This window comes from Labeo rohita, unplaced genomic scaffold (genome assembly GCF_022985175.1).
Source record: "Labeo rohita strain BAU-BD-2019 unplaced genomic scaffold, IGBB_LRoh.1.0 scaffold_207, whole genome shotgun sequence".
NCBI lineage: Eukaryota > Metazoa > Chordata > Actinopteri > Cypriniformes > Cyprinidae > Labeo > Labeo rohita.
In genome coordinates, this window is record NW_026128297.1 from 45,229 (window position 1) to 70,986 (window position 25,758).

Genomic DNA, 25,758 nt, shown 5'->3' on the forward strand with positions numbered 1-25,758 from the left:
AGTGTATGCGGGCACCACAACATAATGTGGCAGCTAGAATGACCGCGTTTGGAGGCTGGCCTGACCGCAGTCCTATACTGATGAGGAACATTCAGAAGGCGAGACCGCTTTGAAACGGCAACATTAACTGGTTTGCAGGTAAGTGACAATGCAACTCCAATGAACAATGAGGCTACTATTTTGCTGCCTGTCTTGACTAGTGGACCAGGGCATAAGGAATGTTACGGTTATGGAGGCCCCTCCTCACAACCGGAGGCCCGAGGCAATTATCTGCTCTGCCTATTGGTAGCGCCGGCCCTGAGAAAAGTAAATTATAAGATAAAGAAAAGGGGAGGTATTTTATGTTACACACGTGCTAGAAAACTACAGTTAATGGCTTGGTTCCGTGCACATTAAGTACACATTAGTTTTTATCGTCGTGCTGTAAAGCAAAAAAGTGTTTTGTCTATTTTGGCGCTTGCTAAAGCTGTACTTGTTTCATCGCATCCTTCATCAAAAGCACAAGAGGTTCGATCAGGACTGCAAGGTAGGAGTATGCAATGCTACGGTATGAATGTCCAAAACGAAAAAAAATCTAATTAGGAATGAGAACGCGTGATGGAAGCATATACGCCGGGTGTATGCGCTATGATACTTTTATTTACCTTTGTGTTTTCGATTTTGAGGTTTTATATTAATATAACTGTATATATAAAAGTTAGGCAAAATTTATGTCAGCTGGTTAGTAGGTAAAATAACTCGATAAGGACCAGTGTTGTACGCATTACAAGTATGAATTTATTGATTAAAAGCTCTCCTGTCCCCATTTTGAGAGAAATTGGGAGTAAGATAAGGGGCGCAGATGGCGCTAGGGACGGGGAGGACATGACCCCCCCAAATTCATAGTGACCCGATCAGTCCTCCTTATTTATTGCCGCCACTGCTTCAAAATCAGTCGCAGGCTGACCAGGGCTCTCTCATTCTTTCCACGGGTCGCTCATTTTGCGACTAACTTTCTCAGCTGACTGCAGGAGCACATACATTGGTCACTTTTTTGGCTAAAACTTTAATCAATGCATACTAATTAACTTTTATCACAGTATGGTAACGAACGTTGTTAATCCTCAACCCGTACGTTTTTTTTTTTTTTTTTTTTTTTTTTTTTTTTTTTTTTTTTTTTTTTTTTTTTTTTTTTCATCAGTATTATTATTTTTGGTTTGAATTTTGTGAACGGGGCTTCCTCTTTTGCTATAAGTCGGGCTTCAGACGCTTTCACTTTCGAATTCGCGATCTTGTCACGTTTTACAAGAAAAGATTATTGTCTCTTTGGCTTACATGTATACACGTATCACTTTTTAAGAATAAAACAAAAGATGGATTCTTTGGTAGCCTATTGTTTATCAAAAGCATAACAACAATAAAACAGGCTACAAAACGAATAAAATGAAGAATGGAATACACCACATGCTGTATTAGCCTATACATACTAATAAATTACAGAACGTTTAGCAAACACTGAGGAGTTAAATTAAAACAAAAATAAATAAATAAATAAAAGAAAGCCTCCATAACGTAACGTGAGGTAAATGACAGCTTTTCAAAATGAAAACAAAAAGAAAAGTGAAACTCTCTCGGTGACAATGCTTGTATGGATTTTTTTCTCCCCACAAGAATGCCAACGTGTTCACCTTCTGTGTTTAAGAAGCGGGGAAAACTTGCACTTTAGCCTGAAAACCAAATTCGATCACGTTAAATTTTAGCTAAATAAAACATATTTTGCAGAAGGCATGAAGTTTTGGTGGATGATTGGCATAGACAAATAACAATTTGATCATACATTGCTAGTGTTGATCAGGCAGGAATTCTTTCTTTTTTTTTTTTACCTTTGTTCATTGTTGTTTATCCATGGTTTCACGTAAGAATGCCCCCAGTAAATTTTTTTAGTAAAAACCATTTTAGCCCAAATTATGAAGTTTTAACTACTTGAGCATTAGTTAAAGCCCAAATTGATCATACAAAATAAGTAATGGAGTTGAAATCATTTGTTGACAGCTTGGTCCCCCCATGATTTAAAAAAATCCCCTATCTGGCTTTTGAGTAAAACCATTAGTTCCAAATAAATGTGAACATGCATTAATTCATCTCAGTTAAAAAAAACTGATTCAATATAACTGATGGAGTTTAAACAAAACAACAACAACAACTACAACAACAACAACAAAAAATCCTGTCTGCAAAAAAAACAAACAAACAGTGAAATTGACTGACAAGGGAGACTCAAATGCGGGGCAAAAATGAGTTTGAGGAAAAATAAATTAATTACAATTAACTACATTTAATCCCATTTTGTTAACCAATGTCTTTGCTGCCGAACTTCGATGGTCAAAATCAACCACATTAATAAGCAAAAATTACTCAAGATAATCTAACATTTGTTTTCCTTTTTTTTTAATGCTTAAGAGTTGACATTGTTTTCTTCTGCGGTCTACTGTACAGACCTGAATTTACTTTTCTCAAAGCCTGAGGCTTTTGGTGTGAAAAGGATTTTACATTTTTCAAAAATATAACTTTTTATAATAAAAACAAACAAGCAAGCTCTGCCCAGAATTTAAAAAGTAACGCAAAAGTAAAGTAATGCATTACTTTCCATAAAAAGTAACATAATTAGTTACTTTTTTAGGGAGTAACTCAATATTGTAATACTTTAAAAGTAACTTTCCCCAACAATGATAAGGACAAGTTCTTCGTGGAGAAAAGCGTGGATTTAAAACGCCTGACTTTAGCTGTATCATGTTATAGGCTTCTTAATAATAAATCACAGCTTTTATACAGTATTTTCTGGAAATCGAACAGTAAATTTTGCTTTAAGTGGGAATGATTGCTGTAGCCTGTCAGATTTTACCAATATGGCTACGAAAGAAAAATAAAAACAAACAAACAAACAAACAAACAAACAAATAAATAAATACATACATACATACATGCATAAAATAAAAGAATAAATATAATTTGTTTAAACATTAGATGTTTGTTGGTTCGTCCATATAACAGAACCTGATTGTTTTTGTTTTTTGTTTAGTTTTGTTTCTTTATAAAAAATACAAGAAAAAAAGATTAAACATTACAAAAATATTAACAAGTAAATCAAGATACACAAAATATCAAAGCAATATTATACAGTAAAACAGAGCTCTAAAGGGAAAGAAACAAATAGATTAAAAAAAAAAAAATAATAAATAAATAAATAAATAAATAAAAAAATAAATAAATAAACAAAAAACAAAACAAAAAAACAAACAAACAAACAAAAACATTAAAACAACTAAACAATAGTTAACGTTTTCTTCCTTTTTCCTTAGGACATATTCAACGGTTGCAGCAGGGGAGCTATCAGAAAATAATTTCTCCATGAAATCTAACAATATGCCATTCTTTTTATTATTAATTTGCATTAGAGACTTTTTCAAAATCTCCATTTCTAAAAAAAAATAAATTACACTTTGTTATGCATTTTTTTCTGTTTATGAACATAATATTTACCTTGTAAAATGTAAAAGTTAACAACATACTCAATCATTTTACTTTTGTGTGAATAAGTACAAATACCATCTTTTAAAGAAAGCATATAGTTGACATTTCTTTGCAGAAATAGAAAGGCACTAATATCAGACCGAAATCTAAGAGACAAATCACAATTATAAAACAAATGACACAAATCTTCCTCATGTGCATTACAGAAACTACAAGTATTGTCAATGCCCATGAATTTAGAAAGAGCTAATTTACATGGGTAGTATTTTGTGAAGTATTTTGAAATGCACCTCTTTAACTTTATTAAAAATACAAAATTGATAAGGATTTGACCAGGTCGTTTTCCAATTAATATCAGAAATTTTTGCATTCCAAAAGAATTTTCCTCTAGGTGAGATTTTATGTTTTGATTGCAAAATTTGTCTAATATTTTTATTATTATAAGAGGAAGAATGTATTGCAATGCCATCAACTTTTAATTCTGGAAATATTCTTTCATTGCAACAGAACCTGTTTTTGTCCCAGTCTGCCAGATATTATTGGCGCGTTTCCAGAGAGATATTTGATTGGCCTGCTGGCTGCTGATGCGGCCATTTTAATGCCACATGATTCTGAGGACGCGCGAAATGCAGATAGAGGGCAGGAAGTGATTTTTCTCTATAGGAATCAGTAGCAGAATCTCAAAATTACTATGTTTTCAGTTGTTTATGGAAATCGGTCAAACCGAGAAAATTTCATTTCGTATCGTGTATGAAAAATTGCTGTTCTTAAGGAGGAAAAGGCAAGAAATTGACTGAAAAAAAGCAGGGAAAAGTGGCTTGTAAACCCGCATCTGCGGTCAGGAGGAGAGTCAGATACTGCTTGTGTGCGCGAATGCTTAATAAAAGATATAATAATATTAAGATATATGTAAACAGATAAAGGGTGAGATGCTGAGAATTCACTCAATGCTAAATGCCACACGTAGATACATTGTAAATTAAAGCTGCAAGCAGCGATGAAAGGGCCCTCGCACCCGGGCTCCAGTGGCTTTAGGAAAACAGCAAACGGTGGGCAGTATGCTTTTAATATAGTAAATATGGGAGGAATATGTCAGAGTCATTTATATGTGCCTGCTGCCAGCTGGTGGCGCTATGCCTATAACTGAACATTGGAATGTAGATGTGTTCAGGCCAGCACTTTTATCAGACATATGAAGTTCAGATTGAACATGATAGCTTGAGCTAGTATAAGGTGTGACATATCCTGCTGCCAACAGGTGGCGCTATGATTATAACTGAATATTGGCCTTTAGATGTCTTCAGGCCAGTACTCTTACCAAACATGTGAAGAATGGTGCAGATTGGACATTGCATGTTTAAGTTAGTGCAAAATAAGTAATTTCCTGTTGCCAACAGGTGGTGCTATGATTATAATGGAATATTGGCCTCTACATGTGTTCAGGCCAGGACTCTTATCGAACATGTGAAGTTTGGGGCAGATCGGACATTGTATGGCTGAGTTACAACAACTTCTATTCCCATGGCAAAACATCAAAATTTGTCAGGCCGGCACGGACACGCCCTCCAGCGAAAACTCTAGATCTTCACAATTTAACATCGCAAAGGTCTTTAGATTAGACTGACCAAATTTGGTGTTGATCTGAATAAATCTCTAGGAGGAGTTTGTTACAGAGTAAAACATGTCACTTCCTGTTGCCAGTAGGTGGCGCTATGCCTAAAACTAAATATTGTCATGGGTATGTGTTCAGGACCGGACTCTTATAAAACATGAGAAGTTTGGGGCAGATCAGACATTGAGTTATAACAACTTCGTTTTTCATGGCGAAACATCAAAATTTGACAGGCCGCCACAGACACGCTCTCCAGTGAAAACTCAAGATCTTTGCAATTTAACGTCACAAAGGGCTTTAGATTAGACTGACCAAATTTGGTGTTGATCTGAATAAATCTCTAGGAGGAGTTCGTTCAAGTACGACGCCTGGAAATGGCAAAAATGACACAAAATTTGCCGGGAAAAATCAAAATAACTTACTTCCTGTTGGGATTTGGATTTCGTACCTGGACACTTTTTTGTAGGTATTGGTGTGTTGCATGTGTGTGCCGATTTTCATACATGTACGTGAAACATAGCTCGAGGTGCACTCCGTTGAAAGTGTATAGGTGGCGCTATTGAGACATTTTGCCACACCCACTTCTGAAACCCATATCAGACGTAAATTTTCGCCAGTTCTGATGCGTGTGCAAAGTTTCATGACTTTTCGAGTATGATTAGGCCCTCAAAAATCCGATTCATTTTGGAGAAGAAGAAGAAGAAGAAACTGAGCAATTCCAATAGGGTCCTCACACCATCGGTGCTCGGGCCCTAATAAGATATTATATTTGCAGTTGATTACAATGGGAACTTGTGAGATTGCGACAAATTGAAGTGAGTGACAGCTTTTTAGTGACTATATGAAAGCGCTATTTGCTCGCTTTCTAGGCTATAATCAATTCGGAAGTTGAGAAAAAAAAAAAAAAAAAAAAAAAAAAAAAAAAAAAACGTTTCTCTTTACATGCTGCTAACAGGACCAATAGCCCAAAACCCTCTACATCAGTAATAGTAATTTCAGGAATGACCTATATCCTGCATCCTTCATATAAATGTGGGAATCACCCCAGCAGGCACTGGACGTCTATATAACGTCAGGTTGACGTTGGACATGATGTCGGACGGACGTTGCATTTTGGTTGAGAATGAAAATCGTGTTGCCGTCAGTATTTGACGTCAATTTGACGCTGACCTAATGTTGGATTTTGGTTACACAACCTCAAAACAACAAAATATCAACGTCAGCTGACATTGGTATTGAACATCAATTTAACGTTGACATTAAACGTTGAATTTACATTGAATTTTGGTCAGCCGATGTCGCAACCGAAATTTAACCAAATATCAGCGTCTTATGACGTTGTGTGCCTGCTGGCACATGCTTAGCTTATTTCCACCGCCTCGATGACAGGCAGCTGAGGTAACTATTTGAATTTAGCTGAAAAATCACTCCTATTCATAACACATCCAACATATGTTGTGATTTTCTGTTTATACCCTTCTCTTGTACAGTACAGACACTTTCCTCCATCTCATCTGTTCTGTTTTTTGAGTCATGTGCAGGGTTTTGTGGCTATTAGTCCTGTTAGCAGCACGTAAAGCGAAACTTTAATTCAAATTTCGACCTGGTTATAGAAAGCGAGCAAATAGCGCTTCCGTGTAGTCACTAAAAAGCTGTCACTCACTTCAACTGATTGAAATCTCACAATGTTCCGTTATAATCAATGACGCTTTCGAAACTACAGATATAATATCTTACATTGTGTCTACGTGTGGCGTTTAGCATTAAAGCATTAGCATCACTGTCTCACTCTATCTATTTATATATTTCTTTATTAATATCTTAACGTATTATTATATATACAAGCATTATTCGACTCTCCTCCTGAGCACAGACGGAGGTTTACAAGCCACTTTTCCCTGCGCTTTTCAGTCAATTTCTTGCCTTTCCCCCCTTCCGAACAGCAAATTTTCATACATGATAAAAGCTCTTTTGTGGTTTCTCGGTTTGACTGATTTGAGCATCCATGAACAACGCAAAACAGGCATTTTGAGTTTTGTTAGTGATTCCTATGGAAAAAAAATCACTTCCTGCCCTCTAGCTGCATTTCGCGCCATAGTAATGACGGCATGTGCAAACAACCTATATAAATCTGATATTGAAGCTTTCTGTGTTGAAACAAAACGGTGTATATAGAGAGAGATTTCTAAAGGCAGTGATTCAAAACAAATAAATAAATCTGAGCGTTCTTTTAATGAGGGAAAGGGGAGTTGTACTATTCATATTTTTTATTAATTTCATGTAAATTCTCTTGCACACCACCAGAGGACGCATAAAGTATTTATGTTGACAAAGAAAAAAATTGTAAGTGAATAGACTTTAACAGATTTATTTTTTTCCGTTCTGTCTTTAATTATTCATGATTAATCGCACATTTATATTGTCATAATTCACACTGAACCTCCAAAGTAATGTAGAAACAACATAAAAATAGTATATTTTAAATGTGTGTTTAATGGCATACTAAGTACCCTATTATTAATGAAGTATTGATACCAAGCTGCTACTAGTGTCTCTATGAAATGCATTTTTCCAAAGTTTAACCTTTTAATTATAGCCATTTAGCATTACAGTATCTATGGTTTTAAATATTTAATAGACTCTGAAATATATAGCAACTTTTAATTTAAATGATTTTAAAATAATCTTCACATAAACTATAAATTGTAGGGTACAACAGGGCTAAAGGCACACCCTAAGAAAAAATGTGCTTTTCCAAAGTGCCAAAAAATGCCAAAGTGTATGATTGCACAAAAATATATACGTTTGTATTGAACATTTATGGAACAACAGATTTTGTGTAAATATAAATCATATAAGTTGCTTATTTTGTTTAAAAATCTTTTGAATGTATAAGGTGGCACGGGGGTCCTTTTACTCACACATGGGGTAAAAGGCTCACACAGCACTGACACAAATACTTAAATAAAATAGTGTTTTCTTTTTTCATTATTATTATTTATTATTATTATTATTTTATAATGTTAGTGAAGTTAATACTTGTGCAAAACAATCACTTTAGCAATGTTTGTACTATTTTATGCTTATTTTGAAAAAAAAAAAAAAAAATATATATATATATTTTTTGTTCAGTAAGTATACTGTCATTAAATATATTAATATAAAACATATTTTAAAATACAGAAACAAAATAATTTTAAAATGTAAAGATTCTGAAAGCATTAAAGTAAATCACATAGTAATTTAATATAGATTTACAGTAGTAACAACAAATGATATTTTATTTTATGTTATGATTAAAGCCATGTTTTTAAACGATGGTTTCATTCTACAATGGGTCTATGATTTGCCAGTTCACTAGAGTCTAGTTGTGGTTTCTTGATAAGAGGCTTAATAACCGCCAGTTTGAATGGTTTTGGGATGTGGCCTAAAGATAACGATAAGTTAATAATACTGAGAAGTGGGTGTGGAATCACCACACTGCCACACCCCTGTGGACTGTTTTGTTGGTTTTGCCCTCTTGTGTCCTTATTTGATCTTTCCTGTTCCGTTGCTTGTTAAGTCATCATTGGTTTATCACTCCCACCTGTCCTTGTCTCATTAGCTGTCCTATATAAGTTTGGTTCTGTTCCATGTTCATTGTCTATTCTTAATGTTGCATTAGTTTACTGAATGTTAGTTTTCGTCGTGTTTGCCTGTGTTTTCCCAGCTGTTCCTGTTCATTCCTGTTCCCTTGTTTGGATTATTATATTAAAGTATGTGTTCATTATTTCCTTTTCCCTGCTCCTCCTTCCTGCACACAACCCATGACAGAAGACGGACCAAAAAACAAAATGTTCTGGGCTGAGGAATTCCTCATCAATATTCAACAGGCGGACAAGCCTTTGGAGCAGTATGTGGAGGAATTCTTGAGCGTGTTACATCTGGTGAGTTGGAGCAACTCGATGATTAACGTGTGTTTTCAGATGAGGCTAAAAGACCACCAATTGTTTTGTTCCTTGAGCCCTGACGATTGCCGCAGACCTGTAGCGGAGTTTATTAACTATGTCCTTGCTCTAAGGATTCTAATCTTCCTCCCCATCCGAAAAACATGTGGACACTCCAGCTCACCACCAGCCAGCGTCCTCCACCTGCTGCCCCAATGAGTTCACTCCCTCCGTTCCTCTCTCGCTTTCCCCAGTCCTCCAGAGCTCCTCCCTCATCCTCAGCACAGAACCTGCGGCCCGCTCACGGACTCCGGCCGCGGCCCCGTGCTCAAGTCGGCCTTCTGCCGCCCTGTGCTCAAATCGGCTGGCAGCCGCTCCGCGCTCAGGTCAGCCTGCTTCCGCTCTGCGCTCTAGGCTGCAGGCCTCTAATATGGCAAGTCACAGATTCCATAAGGACATTGTGGACCTGACGATCCCCATGGGTGGCGATTTCTCTGTGCTCTCTCCTTTGTGTCCGCTGGTCCCGTCCAGCCCTCCCACATCTCCGCTGGTCCCATCCAGTGCGCCGTCCAGAGCCAGAGCGCCCTCCTGAGCCAGCGCGCCTCCTCCTAAGCCCGGTCCTCCTGTCCTCTCTCGGGCTGACAAAACCCTAATTTCTAGGCTACCCTTATGAACTGTGTGCTCCGCCATGGCTCCCCGACCTCCCTGATCCGCCATGGCCGCCCGGACTGTGTATTCGGCCATGGCTCCCCAAGCTCCCTGATCCCTGATGACCAAACTTATCATCATCAACCTAGAAAAGTGTCCAAAGTTTCAATGTAAACCTGTGAATTGACTGTTGAGGAAAGAATAGCGATTTCGCCTGGTCTTTTACCTGACATGCAACCCCATATTATAAATAAGTTGGGAAATTTGATTGCTTTCTTCAGGCAGTCATCTTTATACATTTCATTATAATGGCACAAGACAAAAGTTTCAGTATCATCTGCTTGTCCATCGCAGATTTGTGATTCGTCACTGAATGTCACTTTCATCCATTCATCCACACTCCATGACTGCTTCTTTTTAGCCCACTCTAATCTTGTTTTCTTTTGTTTATGTGTTAATGCTGGTTTTCATTTGGCCTTTATACTGCATATGTAAATCTCATTTCATTCAGCCGGTTTCTTACAATTATTTCACACACGTCGACTCCTGTTTCCACCCATTTGTTCTTTGTTTGTTCCGTTGTGCATTTTCTATTTTCAAGGAGTTTTCTATCTTGACGTCTTCCTTGATCTGCCTGTATGTTTACACCAAATTTTAGAAACAGCTGACTGGGAAGATCAAACTTCTTTTGTCACACTCCATGTTGAATTTCCATCTTGAAGGAGTTTTATAATCATTTCCATCAGTTCAACTGACAGCTTTCTTGTTGGGGCCATGTTACCTCACAATTAGCCAAGTTCAACAGCTTGTTACGGCCTGTAAGCACTCTCTTTTAACTGCTGACTAATTAGCATTTTATATAGATATTTGTTTCAGAAATACAAATTACCAGCTGATTCTGTATTTTCCTCAACATTGAAGTATTCCATTTTTTTTTTTTCCTCTACTTGATATGGAAAATAATTTTCCATTAATTCAGCTATTTTAATTTCATTTATTTGAGATATGTTTCATATAACCAGAGTGTTGAATAATTAAACAAAAATGTTTTGTGTCATATCTGTGATTGGTTTAGTTGTTATAAAGTAAAAATAAGTGTAGTGACTCCATAATTTTTGCCAGGGGTTGTAAATGCATTTTATTAGACTGATTCATGCAGTGAAAGAACACGCTCTAAATGAGCACAGTCAGTCTAGCTAGTGTTTAAGCACTCATAACTCCTCTTACAATCAATGAAGCTGTCCATACACTGTATGATAGATGGATCTCTTACGTACATGCTTCGTAATTCGTGCTTATAATAAGGGAATTTGCGAGCATGTGATTGGTTACGATGAACAACACTGTAAAAAACATGTAAAAGTAAAATATTATGTAACGTGAGCAGGTCTTCATTTACTACAGCAATCAAATCTTTATATTTAATTTTAATTTTCATTAGTTTCATGTTTCAAGTATTATAGAATAAAATATTTTTTGGGGTGTTATGGGGGAGTCCCTTAATCCAACCAACCCCCACCCGTCCCCCTTAAAATCGACCACTGGAAAAAAAAGACACAGTGTATTCTGGTGGATGTCTAGGGCACACCATCTGAAGACTGTGACAGATATGACAGAATTAAGATTCATACAGAGATCTTACAGAATTCAACTGCATTATAACATGAACATTAAAAGGGCTCAGTCAGTAATATTTAAAATGTAAATTTCATGAATACTTCATTAAGATTTATTATTTTTTCCTCTAAAGATGGATCAGTATCACAGACTCTCAGACGCCAGTGCTGACAGCAGTATCTCAGATCACAGCATGAACGTTTCTCCTGGTGTGATCAGTGAGTATAAATTTTGCATTGAATTTGAGCAACATCAGTTTTATGTTAGCAGCATAAAGCATCAAATCTCCCTTAGGAGCAAAAAAAAAAAAAAAAAAGAAACAAACATTCTGATGGCAATGGTAGACCAGACTGGAGTCAGAAGAGGACTGAAATAATGCACCTAATTTTTTTATTTTATTTTATTTTATTTTATTTTATTTTAATCATTGCAATATTTTTCAACAAATTACTGATAATGTACAGGTATGATAACCTACTTGTATGTTTATGCCTTATTATACAGTCCAGTGTGGTGGCCACACATTTATGTTGTAATAGAGAATCTTAATTGCAAACCCCTCATCAGTGCAGCTCTTGTTGTTGTTAGGCATAATGAAACATCTCTTTGTCTCTTATTTGTCTAGTAAACAAACAAACAGTTCAGTTGATTCAAAGTTTTTGAAAAGCTTTGTTTTTCTTATATCTAGTGGATACACTATTTTTGAATAAATTATTCTAAATCTTGATTATAGAAGTGTTAAAAGAACATGGATACACCATAAAGAAAAAACTTGGACAAGGGAATTCAGGAATAGTGTTTCTGGTGAATGACACAGATGGAGATCCTTATGTGGTCAAACAGATGAATTCCAGAGATGTAAGTATTTACTAAATCTTACTTAAGTATTTGACCATAGAAGTGACTTTTTTTTTTTCTTTTTAATTCCAATAAGAGCTTCATTTTTATTTTTTTTTTTCTTCCTTCCTTTTAGGGGGAGGAGCTGGATTCAGTCAGAAAGGAAGTTGAGATCCTGAAAACTCTAAACTTTGGATATATTGTTACTTATGTAAATTCATTTGAAGGTTTGTACACTATTTTTCCTTTATTCCAAAAAAAAAAAAAATGTGGTAATGTTTTGTTGTTTTTTTTAAAAATGAAATAGAACCACTAACCATGATAGAGACTGAAGAGGAATAATGCAATTAACTAAACAAAAACATCAGAATAGCTGTTGGAAAATGAAGCTGTTTTAATAAATATGAGTTAAATTATTCTCTGCGTGGATGTTAATTTATTTAGATAAAGAAGCGGGACGCATTTATATTGTGATGGAGTATTGTGAAGGAGGTGATCTTTCAAAAGTCATGGAAACACGGAAAGAAGAACGTTTTTTTGAAGAAAAAGAGGCAAGTTTCTTGTGCAGACATACAACACTCAAAAACATTACAACATTTTAGATAAAAAAAAAAAAAAAAAAAAAAAAAAAAAAACATGATTTAGTATGATATACCCATAAAATACAGTCCTTGTGGGGACATCACACACACAACTCTAGCTATCTTTGTGAAGACATACATTGACACAACGCAATCTCTAGCTCCTTACCTTAAACCTACCCATCAGTACTAAATGCCTCACCCAAACCCTTACCCTAAACCTAACCTTTACCCAATTAACCTGATCCCTAAAATCAAGTCTTGACCCTCAAACAGACCTTTAAAGGGGTTTCAGAAAGTGAGGACCAGCCAAAATGTCCTTACTTTACAAAATTGTCCTCACTCTGATGGTCTAAAACTGAAACTGGCCCTCACAAAGGTAGCTGTACAAGTGTGCACACACACACACACACACACACACACACACACACATTGTGTTTCCATGTTTTATGTTCCATGTTTCCACAGGCATAATGGTTTTTATACTGTACAAACTGTATTTTCTATCGCCTTACACCAACCCTACACCTAAACCTAGCCCTCACAGGAAACTTTCTGCATTTTTAGATTTTCAAAAAAACATTCATTCTATATGATTTATGAGCTTGTTTCCTCATGGGGATCTAAATAATGTCCCCACAAGGTCAAAACTTACTGGTATTACTATCCTTGTGGGGACATTTGGTCCCCATAATGTGATAAATAACAGACACTCACACTCACTAACACACACATTTCTCCATGTGTGCAGATCCTTGACTGGCTTGTTCAGATTTGTCTGGCTCTGCAGTATCTCCATGAGAAGAAAGTAATTCATAGAGATATTAAACCTCAGGTATGCACTGATAAAGCTCAATAAATCACAAAGTCAAATCTGTAAGACTTATGAGATTTCTGTTGTCATTCTAGAATGTCTTTCTGACTGAAGATGGTTACGTCAATCTAGGAGATTTTGGATGCTCAAAAGCATTGGAAAGGTAAACAAAAAACAGTAATGGGAACTAGTGATGGATCAAAATGAAAATTATTGGCCAAAACCAAAAATCCTGGATTTTTTTATAGATTTGAGTTTACATTGTTTTTCCTTTTGCAGAGCTGATGAATATGCAAATTCAGTTGTGGGTGCAAAGCTCTATGTCAGTCCAGAAGTTTATCAGGGGAAACATAATTCCAAGAGGTATGCTATAAAATATTGATATGTTCAGCATTATAAATGTTTGTTAAAATGGTTACAATTTCCATCAAGGTCTACAAGAAAGAATCATAGGTGTTTTAATTTTCATTTAAACAATTAAGGTGATAATTAAAAATAGTGTGCATATATTATTAAGGAAATTCAGTCCTGTATAGAAAATTTTAAGATAATTAGTTAAATTAAGCAGTTTTAATTGGAGACACAAGTTTGAACATTTGGCTGTGATTGTTAGTTCCCAGCATGCTTTGTATGTGGCTGAACATGGAGAGTGGATGTTGAAATTATATATTGTTTTATATGTTTTTGAGTGAAGGGAAACATCTGTTACTGTTTGTTCAGTTATATTTGACATTTGGGAAAAAAAAATAAAAATAAATATAAATAAAAATAAATAAAAATAAAAAAAAAACTGTAAGTTTTTGGGATTAAGCTGTGCAGAAGAGTAGATCTTATGGTTAGGTTGTGGATAACTGCATGTTACTGATTCTTGAGACATGGGACAAAACATATCCAGCAATTGTAACTGCTATTTAAAAAATGGCCACAATCTTCAATTGTAAATGTTGTAAATGTTATGAGGGACTAATGGTAGTAATGTATTTAACACAATCATCATCTTCTATTTATTATTATTATTATTATTATTAAGTATGAAAAAAAGAGCTTGTTTTATCAAAAGCAACACTTAATTATATCTCATTTCAAAGCAAGGTTGTTTTTTAATGACACATGCATGTTTCAAAGGTTTCAAAGCTGTATCCCCACTTACTGTCAACACTGTCAAGATAATTTGAAGTGTTTAGATGTTTAGATCATTGTATGCAGGTTCTATGCATCTAGCATCAACAGAGAAAACAAAATGGCTACTGCATGAACTCCATTTGTTTTGTGAAAGAAATGACAAATTTGTCAATAACGTCAGATGTAAGACCGTAAGATTTTCTGTCTGATGGTGGTGACGGGCAGGGTAACCCCTAAGCAGGATAATTTTGGGGCCCTGCCTTGCAGTGAATAGTGGAGTATTGCCATCGCAAACCAGCAACTGTATACAATTGAACACATTTTACACATAGATATGTCAGTGCAAGATACGTTCAGTTAAAGGGGTCATTGGATGCCCATTTTCCACAAGTTGATATGATTCTTTTGGGTCTTAATGAAAAGTCTATAATATACTTTGGTTAAAAATTCTCAATGGTTTTGTAAAACAACACCCTTTTTACCTTGCCAAAATCAACTCTACAAAAATCATCTCATTCTGGTTGAGGCTGCTTTAAATGCATTCATTATTACATCCAGCAACACAACACCTCAGTCGCTCAGTCGGAGATATTCTTGTCTAACTTACATCCCTGCTCCAGCATTGAAACAAAGCGGACGGAGTCTGATAGCTAATCTGAGGTAAAACACTCATGTCAGTCAACTATCGTGGGAGCGGCCTCTGTGGGTGTGACACCACAACGACAGGCATCTGAGAACGGCTCGATTTGAAAAAGGGGATATTATTTTTACAGATTAATTAAAAACCACTGCATGTATTTTTATCATTATAGGGTAGATTTGTACATACACTGTCAACACACATTAATGTTCAAACAACATGAAAAAGTGAACTTAGCATCTGATGACCCCTTTAATAAAAAGTCTATAATATACTTTGGTTAAAAATTCTCAGTGGTTGTGTACAACAACACCCTTTTTACCTTACCAAAATGAGCTCTGTAAAAATCATCCCATTCTGAGGGATTGTTCCTTTAAATGCAAATGAGTTCTGCTGGTCCTGCTCCCTCTTCTCTCTGTGGAGTGATGAGCCTGCTTACTTTAGCCGCGTTTAGCCACTAAACTTGCTAACTAGGCGATCGCAACGATTCATAAAAAAACACCCATATACTCACTTCAGCTGTAAGTGAAGCTGGATTACGAATGATTCGCATGAACATAGACGGCTATATGTAGATTGGGAGCCGCATTCCCTTCACAAACAAAGGTAATCCACTGCATCAAGCACAACACCTCAATCGCTCAATCAGAGATATTCTTGTCCAGATAGGTATTTAACGTCAATGTAACATTACCGCTTAAAAATAATGCTACTAAAAATTACCTTGTGCTTGTCTCTTCTCATCATCATTTTTTTTCCCCTTTTTCTGCACTTTAAGGATAGATTTGTTTCATTTTCGCTGTCCAGTTTCCAAAATAAGTCAAAGTCCAGGGAAGGGGCAGGTGGCAGGAGTGAGGTCATGTAGATCAGTCAGGTTTCCATCTAAAAACTTTTTTGTGAAGAAGAAAACAAAAAAATTGTGCCGATATAGTTCAAAATTTGTACCGATATAGCTTATGGAAATGCCATTTATCGATAAAATATCTCATGTGTTGACACTGTAGCTTCTTCCAGCACCATTAAAGACAAATTCTGCATATAGGCTGCTAATTGTTTCGCAGTTTTGTTTCTTTACTTTTGTTAATTCATTATTTATTTAGAAAAACATTTATTTTGCTTCCAACGCCCATATACAATCTTGTCGGTTAATGGTTAATAATGGCTTAACGACCATCGGTTGTCGGCTAGGCTATAGGAAATAAAAGAAATGAACATTCCTACTTCCTAATGAAAGTTATTCAGAAAAACAATACAGCTGTTCCTGTTTATAATTATTGCTTGATCATTTTATGTAGGCCTATACAATTCAATAATATGTTTTGTTTAAAATGGATAAAGAACAGGCTACTAGTCTATGTAATTTGCACAATATAGTTGCAAATATGTATAGAAACAGCTCAAGGGCAATTTTTTTTTTTTTTTTTTTTTTGCAATACACTAAAACTTATGCCACAGTTCATTTCTTTTAGGGATGAGGTCATCACGCACACCTGTTTGTCGGTATTAGGCCAGTTGGATGGAAGCAGGCTTTAAACTTTGTCAATAAAAAAAAAACAGAGCAAAAACTGGATGGAAACTGGCTATTGACAGCAGAGCGCACATAGATAGCACATAACCATTTTACAGTGTACACATGCTTCATGATTTTAATTGTCATGCATTGGCTGTTATAGTGACATCTGGTCATTGGGATGGTTGCTTCATGATCTCTGCATGCTTGATGTGTGGGTGAGTATTTATCTATCTATCTATCTATCTATCTATCTATCTATGTCTATCTATCTATCTGTCTGTCCATCTATGTATCTGTCTGTCTATCTGTCTATCTATCTATCTATCTATCTATGCATTTATAAAAAAGCACTGCATTACTGTCACATTTTTAGTCCAGTGATGATCACAAAATGCCAAAAGGTTCAAATTAAAGAGCTATTACTTAACTCAAAACAGGAAATCCAATCAACAAGTAAACTTCACAAAACAGTGTGTTGTGCACAAAGAGTACAGGACCCTTCACAGATCAAACTGATAAGCTACGAAATACAGAACTAGCATGCTTGATGATTAAATCAGTGTCCATGACAACAGATTATGGTGGTAACTTAGAACAAAGGAGACATGTGACTGAAGTGACAAACTAAAAGTCCATGAAAACAAAGCTAATGAACATAACTGTGACAGAATGCCCCCCTCTGGGAAAGTATCTTTGTGCTGTGAAATGGCTGAGGAAGCCCCAGTGGAAAGAACCAGGGAGGTGAAGATGGTGGTAGGAGCCAGGGAGGTGAGAATGGAAGGATTGGTGGTATACCTGGCCACAGCCAGGATGCAAGCCCATGGCGGAGTCAACAGAGAGAGAAGCCATGATGGAGTATTGGCTGATGACATCCTGAGGATGACTGAAGAAGAAGAAAGCATCGACAGTGGAAGGGCTGATGGGACAGAACGACACAGACTGTCTGAGGACCAGAGCTGGACTGGGGTTAAAATTGCGGCCCTGGACAAATCCAGCCTAACTGGCCCACAAGTTTTCCTGTGAATCTTTTGATGGGTGATAGGGCCTTAAATTGGAGTAAATTAATGAATAAATAGAGCAAATAATGGTATATTACTGAATTCACATAGAAATGCACTTGACAGTAAAGCACTGATTTTGAGCTAGACTGCAGAAAATGTACTACTAATAAATTCTGTCATTCTCTCCTTTGTCGTTTCAAACCTGTATGGAACACAAAAGATATTCTGTAGAATGTTACCAAACCATTTTGGTTGCCCTTGATTTCTACTGTATGAAAAAAAAAAAAAAAAAAATCTTGAATTTCTCAAATTATCTTCTTTTATGTTCCACAGAATAAAGAAATTCATACAGATTTGGAATGACATGATGTTGAGTAAATACAATTTTAATGTTCCCTGAACTTTGCCTTTAAGAACTTTAATATTCGTAAATAGTAAACACCTATTTTATATAATAAAATTATCATGAATTACCATGTTACTTCAGTTAAAATTAATTATAACTAAACATTTAAAGAGAAAGAAGTTATTAAAGCTATTCTGTTAAATTATCCTTTGCAGTGAGAGGCGCCTTTCTTGATTTTTTTCAATTGGCAGTGAGCATTATGCGCGTCTCACATATTAGCCGCTTGCTGTGCAACTCTGAACACAAAAGCGCCCAACATCATTCGTAATTTTTTTCCCATTGTCCAATCGAATGAATGTGGTGGCGAAAGTTTACCGTTGCTTAAAACAGTCCGGAGACTGCAATGATGAAGGAGAAACTTTTGGTGTCCGTTGAGGGTTACTCTGAGCTGTATTTTCAAAGGTTTTTTCTTATATGACAGCTTACTTAACAGCAAAAACCAAAGATTTTAGAGTGCTCACGCTATAATCCTTTGATTTGACTGAGAGGACAGCTGTTTTGGTGGTTGCCTAGCAACATAAAAAAACGCAGGGCACTGATCTTTTTTTAAAAGTCACCAAAAAAAGGCAGTGCGATGCCCCTCACGTTTTCAGACCTAGAAACCGTGTTTGGTCTGATCGGGACCTGATCCTGCTCTGCTTTTGTGGTTGGCAGATGCAGCAGGTAACACCTCTTCACACTTTTGGAGTATTTCCTTTTTGCAGTTTCGCTGTAATATAAAAATAGTGCTTAATATGAGGGAGGACTCCCTTGGTTCGGTGATCTGCCCACTACTCAGCCGGCCCACCAGGAATGTCCCGGTGCTCCCGCTGGCCAGTACATGAGGATTGAGCTGAGAACTGAGACGGAGCCCATGTGACTGGGGACCAAGGTAGAGCCAGCTGAAGGAGTAGGGGTGAAGAGACGGAGAGCAATGGAAGGCAGGGTGATGGCTGTCAAAGGTGGAGCCAAAAGGATGAGGGAGCCTGGTGGAGCCGACAGAACGACGGGAAGAGCCAGAGAGATGGGACCAGCAGTTGGAAGAGGGGCCGGGAGATCCACTTGCTTGGGGGAAGCTGGCAACCACAAGATCCAAGGCTCATCCACATAGGTGAGAAGCCAATGGGCTGAGAGGAACCAGTGAAGATGGGGCTGAAGGACAGGGTAAATCTGGATGAGGAGTAGGAAGAGGGAGGCCAGGCATGATTCTTAACAACACAGTCTCAGCACAGGGTGAAAGGGCTTTATGCTGGGCAGAACCAGCAGTGATGATGATGACACAATCTCAATAAAGGGCAATGAAACGGGCTTTATGCAGCATAGGACCAGCGGTGATGATGGCACAGGAGATGAAGGGTTGGGAGCATTAACTCAGTTTCCTAATCGATCAGCCATTTCGCACTGCCCCCCTCCACCAAAACTTCCATAGGAACAGCTATTGGTCAGGCTCACTGTGGGGTTTCGGCTCTGGGACGATGGTCAGGCGATCGTGGCAGATGGAAGCTGTCTGTCTGTGGTGAATTGTGGCTTCACTTCAGTCATGCTGGGTAATGACTGGCTGGGCTCTGGACTAGGCAGTAGCACGTCCTGAATTTACTGAGTTAGGTGTGTTCCTGGGTCAACATATTTTGTTGACCCTGGAACAACATTTTAATCCAAAAATGTAGTTTTAACCATATCCCTACACCTAAACCTAACCTTACTCATGAGTAATCACTAAAATCAGAGGAAATGATAGATAAATGACACTGATGTACAAGCACCAAACACTGATTGTAAGCCAAACTTCAAAAAACTATAAACTGTTCTTTCAAATCGGATTGGTTAATCACAATGTTTTTCCAGGGTCAACAAAGATGTTGATCCAGAAACATATCGCACTTGGTAAAATCAGGTTCTGCCTAGGGGCAGTGTGGTGGGCTTTGAGTCTGCAGCGGCTGTACTAGATGTCATTAGTTCAGGGCCAACACACTGCAAACATCAGAGGATGTCCTCTTTCCACGTTCCCATCCTCATATCACGTAAGACCCTTGGTTCATAGACATTTGCTTCACTCCAGAGCACTGATTTTATGATCTCATCATTGAATGAAGTCTGATAGGCAAGCAGGGAAAAAAAAACGAAGCGTATAGTTCCCAGATGAATGTCCTTCCCTGTTTTCCATTTTCTTAAGTGCATAATTGTGACAAACACATCATACAAATGTAACATTACAAAAATATTACTTGATGGGTCTGTTACAGTTATCTTTATAATCTATAAACCCAGAAATCAGTGCTTTTTCATGGTACACAGCAAAAACCCCAGTGTTAAATTAAGACTCTCATGCCTGCAAAGCTATTTTCGTAAACTAAAACCAAAACTAAGGTGAAAACGATTGATCAAAAAAATAAAATAAATATCAAAATAAATGAAAAACTAAAATGAAAATGATAACAGTTATCGAAAAAGCAGTGCAACAGAAAAAAGATGAGAACATGCTTCTTTTTGTAAACAATACATTTTTGCCTACATCTTGTGAACAATCTGCTAGGCTATTTTAAACAAATGTGCATAAACTACACGCTTATAATTCTTCATAAAAAAAGAACATTTAAATATGCTTTACTGTTAAATGCTATTTTCTTTGCAGTGTATACATTGCCCTTTATAGAAGCATTAAAAATAAAATTCATAAAATAAAATTATATAGGCTACAGAAAGCAAGCGGTGAGTGCTCCCTAAGGGAGGGTCATTCACTTAAGATGCAGCACAAATCCAATAATGTGCAACGCTGTGAAACGAAAGGCTTCAGGCTATCAGTCCAAACGGGCGAACAAAACAACAGGGGTAATCCAGAAGACGATAGTGAGGAGACAGGTGTAGGTTCAAACCATGAATACAGTCCAATCTAGCAAACAATCCAAAGGGGTAATCCGTAAACTCGTGAATCCAAAGACAAAGCAAAACAGCAACAGGTAGTCAGAGTAAAGCTCAGTAAGGCAGGTTAACTGGCAATACTTCACAAAGAGTGAGCACATGGTCACTGATTAAATAGTCCCAAACAGGAAGTGAAAGTAGAAGCAGCAGTACTCAGGTGAGGGCTCCCTCTGCTGGCTTGGTGTTACATGCGCGTATCAACAGTATCATGGCTACAATTTCATGATTATGGTTAAATAAGATAAAAGCTACCTAATACAAACAAATTGCATTTATTTTAGAATTAAATATTACAACACACATTTACTGTTTTTAATTATGATAATTTAAGCGCAATTTGTTTAGATTTATAGAGTAAAAAGGCTTGACTGCATTTATATATTTGTATACTATTGCCATCTAATCAATCACAATTTTTAATTTTGCATTGCTAGACGTAAAACTATATAAAAACTAAATAGAAATATATTCACAAAAAAATAAAAAAATAAACTAAAACAAAATTATGAATGAAACTAATAAAAAAAAAAAAAACCTCAAATTTCAAAACGATATTAAAATAAATCAAATTTGAAAATACAAAACTATAATAAGGTATGTGATAAAATACGCCTGGTTGCACAGACAACAGTGTAAAACGAATAAAAAAGCATTTAAAACAGTAATGTGTGAATGGCCCCTATAGGTTTTTAAGTTGTGTTTTGTACTGTTCCCAGTTAAGTTTCTTTTGTCTTTATTCATTTGCTAGTTTTATTTTATTTATTTATTTATTTTTTCTTTATTGTTATTTTTTAATTGGCCCTCATGTGTCACACCTGTGTCTAGATCAGGAGTGTCCATACTCTGTCTTGGGGGGCCACCATCCTGTACACTATAAAAAAAAAAAAAAAACACAATTTGTTGAGTCAGCTTAAAATAATTTGTTATCCTGCTGCCTTAAAATGTTAAGTTCAGTCAACTAAAATAAGTTTAGTTAACTTGAAATGTTAAGTTGTACTAAGTAACAACTTAGATATTTGTGTTTGCTAAACTTAACAGAGGGTAAGTGACCCAGCTGCCTTAAAATTTTAAGTTGATTCAACTCAAATATCTAAGTTGTCACTTAGTATAATTTAACATTCAAAGTTGAATAAACTTTTTTTTGAGTTGACTGAACTTAAAATGTTAAGGCAGCCAGGTTACAAATTATTTTAAATTGACTCAACAAATTGTTTTTTACAGTAGGGTTTTAACCCCAACTTGCCTCAACACACCTTCCCGGAAGTTTCTAGTATGCCTAAGACCTTGATTAGCTGGTTCAGGTGTGTTTAATTGGGGCTGGAGCTGATCTCTGCAGGACAGTGGCCCTCCATGAGCAGGACGGACACCCCTGGTCTAGATCAGGTGTAGGCAGTGTTGGTCCTTGAGAGTAGCTGTCCTGCAGAGTTCAGCTCCAATCCCAATCGGACACACACTGAACAACCTAATCAGTGCCTGCAGAATTACTAAAACTACAGGCAGGTTAGCATTTTTTTTTTTTTTTTATTTCAGGGTTGGAGCTAAAATCTGAAAGATAATGGCTCTCTGGGACCAATTTTGCCTACCCCTAGTCTAATTACCTTGTTTAATCTCTGGTGTTTGTCTATGTTTATATAGCCCTGTGTTTGTGTCTTTCTTTGTCAGATCTGGTCATTGTTACAGTTACTGTTATTTTCATTAAAAACTGCTTTCAATTATACCCAGCTCTTTCTTTTTTTCATTCTTTAACCCCTCCACAGGCAGATGGCATACAGCGTCACATAGTTCATGCAGTCAGCATGGCAGGAAACCCCCCTCATGTCTCAGAGAAATACTCAGTAGAACTGAGAGAATTAATCAGACAAATGCTCAGCTGTGACCCTAAAGACAGACCTTCAGCTGAAGAGATACTAGCAAAACCATTCCTGAACGATGCAGTGAACAGAAACAGCAGAACTCCAGAGGCACTACTACAGAGTGTCGTGAAGTCTATCGACACTTTTGATAAGGCCTACAACAAGCACTTTAAAGACATTGGGGATTTAGTTAGTGAGTGGGGAAGAATAACAGATTCGATGGAGTCTGCACATTACAGTGCCACAGCGGGGAGTCTGTCAGGATCAGTTATTGGAGCAGCTGGAGGCATCACCGCATTAGTTGGTTTAATTTTGGCACCATTCACTCTCGGTGCATCTCTGATTGTTACTGGTGTTGGTGTTGGAGTTGGAGTTGCAGGTGGAGTAACAGGTGCTGCATCCACCATTACTAATACTGTACAACAAAAGTCATACAGAGAGAGCCTTGAACAAATTCAGCAAAAGTATAACTCTGTAAGTGAACCAATTCTAACACCGCTGAATACACTGAGAAAGGTACTGAGAAAAATCGCAAAGTTCAATGTATTTTTTGGCAACTCAGCTTTTGACAATGTACAAATATCATGCAATTTAAACAAAAGAAATGTTTTTTGTGCCATACAACTCATGAATTTAGGTCTTTTGGCAAATGTTAGCAGAATTGCTACTCAGACTGCAAGAGTAGGACGAGTAGTAGCAGAAGCAGTCTCAGGTGTGTTAAGTGGACTGTTAGTCATAGTTGATGTTGCCTTCATAGTGATGGATTCTGTTGACATTCACCAAATGAGACAGGGAAAAGTAGATGATCCAGAAAAGGTCAAATCCAGTTTGCTCAAATCCATTGCAGAGATGAGGAGAACACATAATGAGCTTTGCAATGTCCAGAGGGAAATACAGACAACAAGAGAGGAACTAAAAGCATATATAGAATTGGTCAAGGATGACAAGGAAATAGACAATGATTTTAATAGTTTAAACATATAGGTATGATTGCAGTCAGAGAATCACGAAACATCCTATGTTGCTCTGAAACAACCAGAATTCATATGTGTAGCATGAGGTTGAGTTTTTGTGACTATATCAAGTCAGGTCACCTTATTTATACAGCACTTTTTGTAATAGAACTTTAAAGAACAAAGCAGCTTTACAGTGATTAAAAATAAATAAATAAATACATTAAAAAAAGACAACAAAGTTTGAAAATAATAACAACACAAGTGTCATTGTTCAGCTTGTGTCAGTTCAGTGTTGATTCAGTTCCATTATAAAGATCTTCAACTATTAATTTATTCCATCTGTTCAGCAGCTTTAGAGAAAACAGTGATGTCATCATCCAGCTCATTTCAGTTTTCATGCAATAGTGTCAGTGCAGTCAGATCAATAATATAGTTGAGGTGTCGTCAACTAAACAAGCCAAAGGGAACAGTGGCAATGAACTCAAACTCAATCAGGAGACATAGATTTTTTTGTTTGTTTGTTTTAATTTTGATGATTAAAGCTTATAGCTCATGAAAGTCAAAAATCCAGTATCACAAAATTTTAGAATATTTCCTAAGATTGATCAAAAAAGGATTTGCAAAACTGAAAAGTTCAAGTTCTTTAAAGTATGTTCATTTATGCACTCAATACTTGGTCAGGGCTCCTTTAGCACAAATTACAGCATCAGTGAGGTGTGGCATGGATCAGCCTGTGGCACTACTGGGACACTACTGAGCCTTCAGCTTGTCTGTATTGGTTTATTTGGTTTCTCATCTTTCTCTTGAAAATATCCCATAAATTTCATATGGGATTCAGGTCAGGCATGTTGGCTGGCCAGGCAAGCACATTAATATCATGGTATTCAAACCACTTGGGAGTGGTTTTGGCACTGTGGGCAGGTGCTAAAGTCCTGCTGGAAAAAGAAATCAGCATCTCCATAAAGCTTGTCAGTAGATGGAAGCATAAAGTGCTCCAAAATCTCCTGGTAGACGGCTGCATTGACTTTGCACTTGATAAAACACAATTGACCAACACCAGCAGACGTCACTGCATCCCAAATCATTACTGACTTCAGAAACTTCACACTGGACTTCAGGCAGCTTGGATTCTGTGCCTCTCCAGTCTTCCTCCAGACTCTGGGATCATGATTTCAACATGAAATGCAAAATTTACTTTTATCTGAAAAAAGGACTTTGGACCACTGAGCAACAGTCCAGTTCTTTTTCTCCTTAGCCCAGATAAGATGCTTCTGACATTGTTTCTGTTTCAGAAATGGCTTGGTAGCCCTTTTCCTGAAGACATCTGAGTGTAGTGACTCTTGATGCGTTGACTCCGGCTTCATTCCACTCCTTGTAAAGCTCTTTCAAATGTTTAAATCAGCTTTGCCTGACAGTTTTCTCAAGCTTGCAGTCATCCCTGTTGCTTGTGCACCTTTCCCTACCCATTTTCTTCCTTCCATTCAACTTTACATCTAATATGCTTTGATGCAGCACTCTGTGAAAAGCCATTCCTTTCTGTAATGACCTTCTGTGACTTACTCTCTTTGTGGAGGGTGTCAATGATTGTCTTCTGGACCATTGCCAGGTCAGCAGTCTTCCCTATTATTGTGGTTTCAAAAAACAAGAGATACCTGGAATTTATACTGTAGGGATGGTCATTTATTGAAACTCAAATGTAAATATTCTAATATTTTGGGATACTGGATTTTTGACTTTCATGAACTGTAAGCTCTTAAAAAAACAAAACAAAAAAAAAAAAAAAAAACACATTTTAAATGTTTTACTCTACATGTAATGAATTAG

The 25,758-nt window shown here is 36.7% G+C and overlaps 1 protein-coding gene across 3 annotated transcripts; it reads left to right on the top strand.

Moving 5' to 3' along the window:
• LOC127159304 (serine/threonine-protein kinase 3) lies at window positions 1-25,758 on the top strand. Of its 3 annotated transcripts, none has more exons than XM_051102186.1 (10): window positions 1-138; window positions 11,447-11,531; window positions 12,047-12,171; window positions 12,287-12,377; window positions 12,595-12,701; window positions 13,483-13,566; window positions 13,641-13,708; window positions 13,825-13,908; window positions 16,981-17,035; window positions 22,883-25,757. In XM_051102186.1, exons 2-10 carry the CDS (start codon window positions 11,447-11,449, stop codon window positions 23,960-23,962), a joined length of 1,779 nt encoding a protein of 592 aa, XP_050958143.1. In that variant the 5' UTR covers window positions 1-138; the 3' UTR covers window positions 23,963-25,757. The 3 variants fall into 3 exon arrangements, with proteins under 3 accessions (XP_050958143.1, XP_050958142.1, XP_050958144.1); XM_051102185.1 differs by lacking the exon at window positions 1-138 and adding an exon at window positions 180-526; XM_051102187.1 differs by lacking the exon at window positions 1-138 and adding an exon at window positions 10,454-10,514 and having other exon boundaries at window positions 22,883-25,758.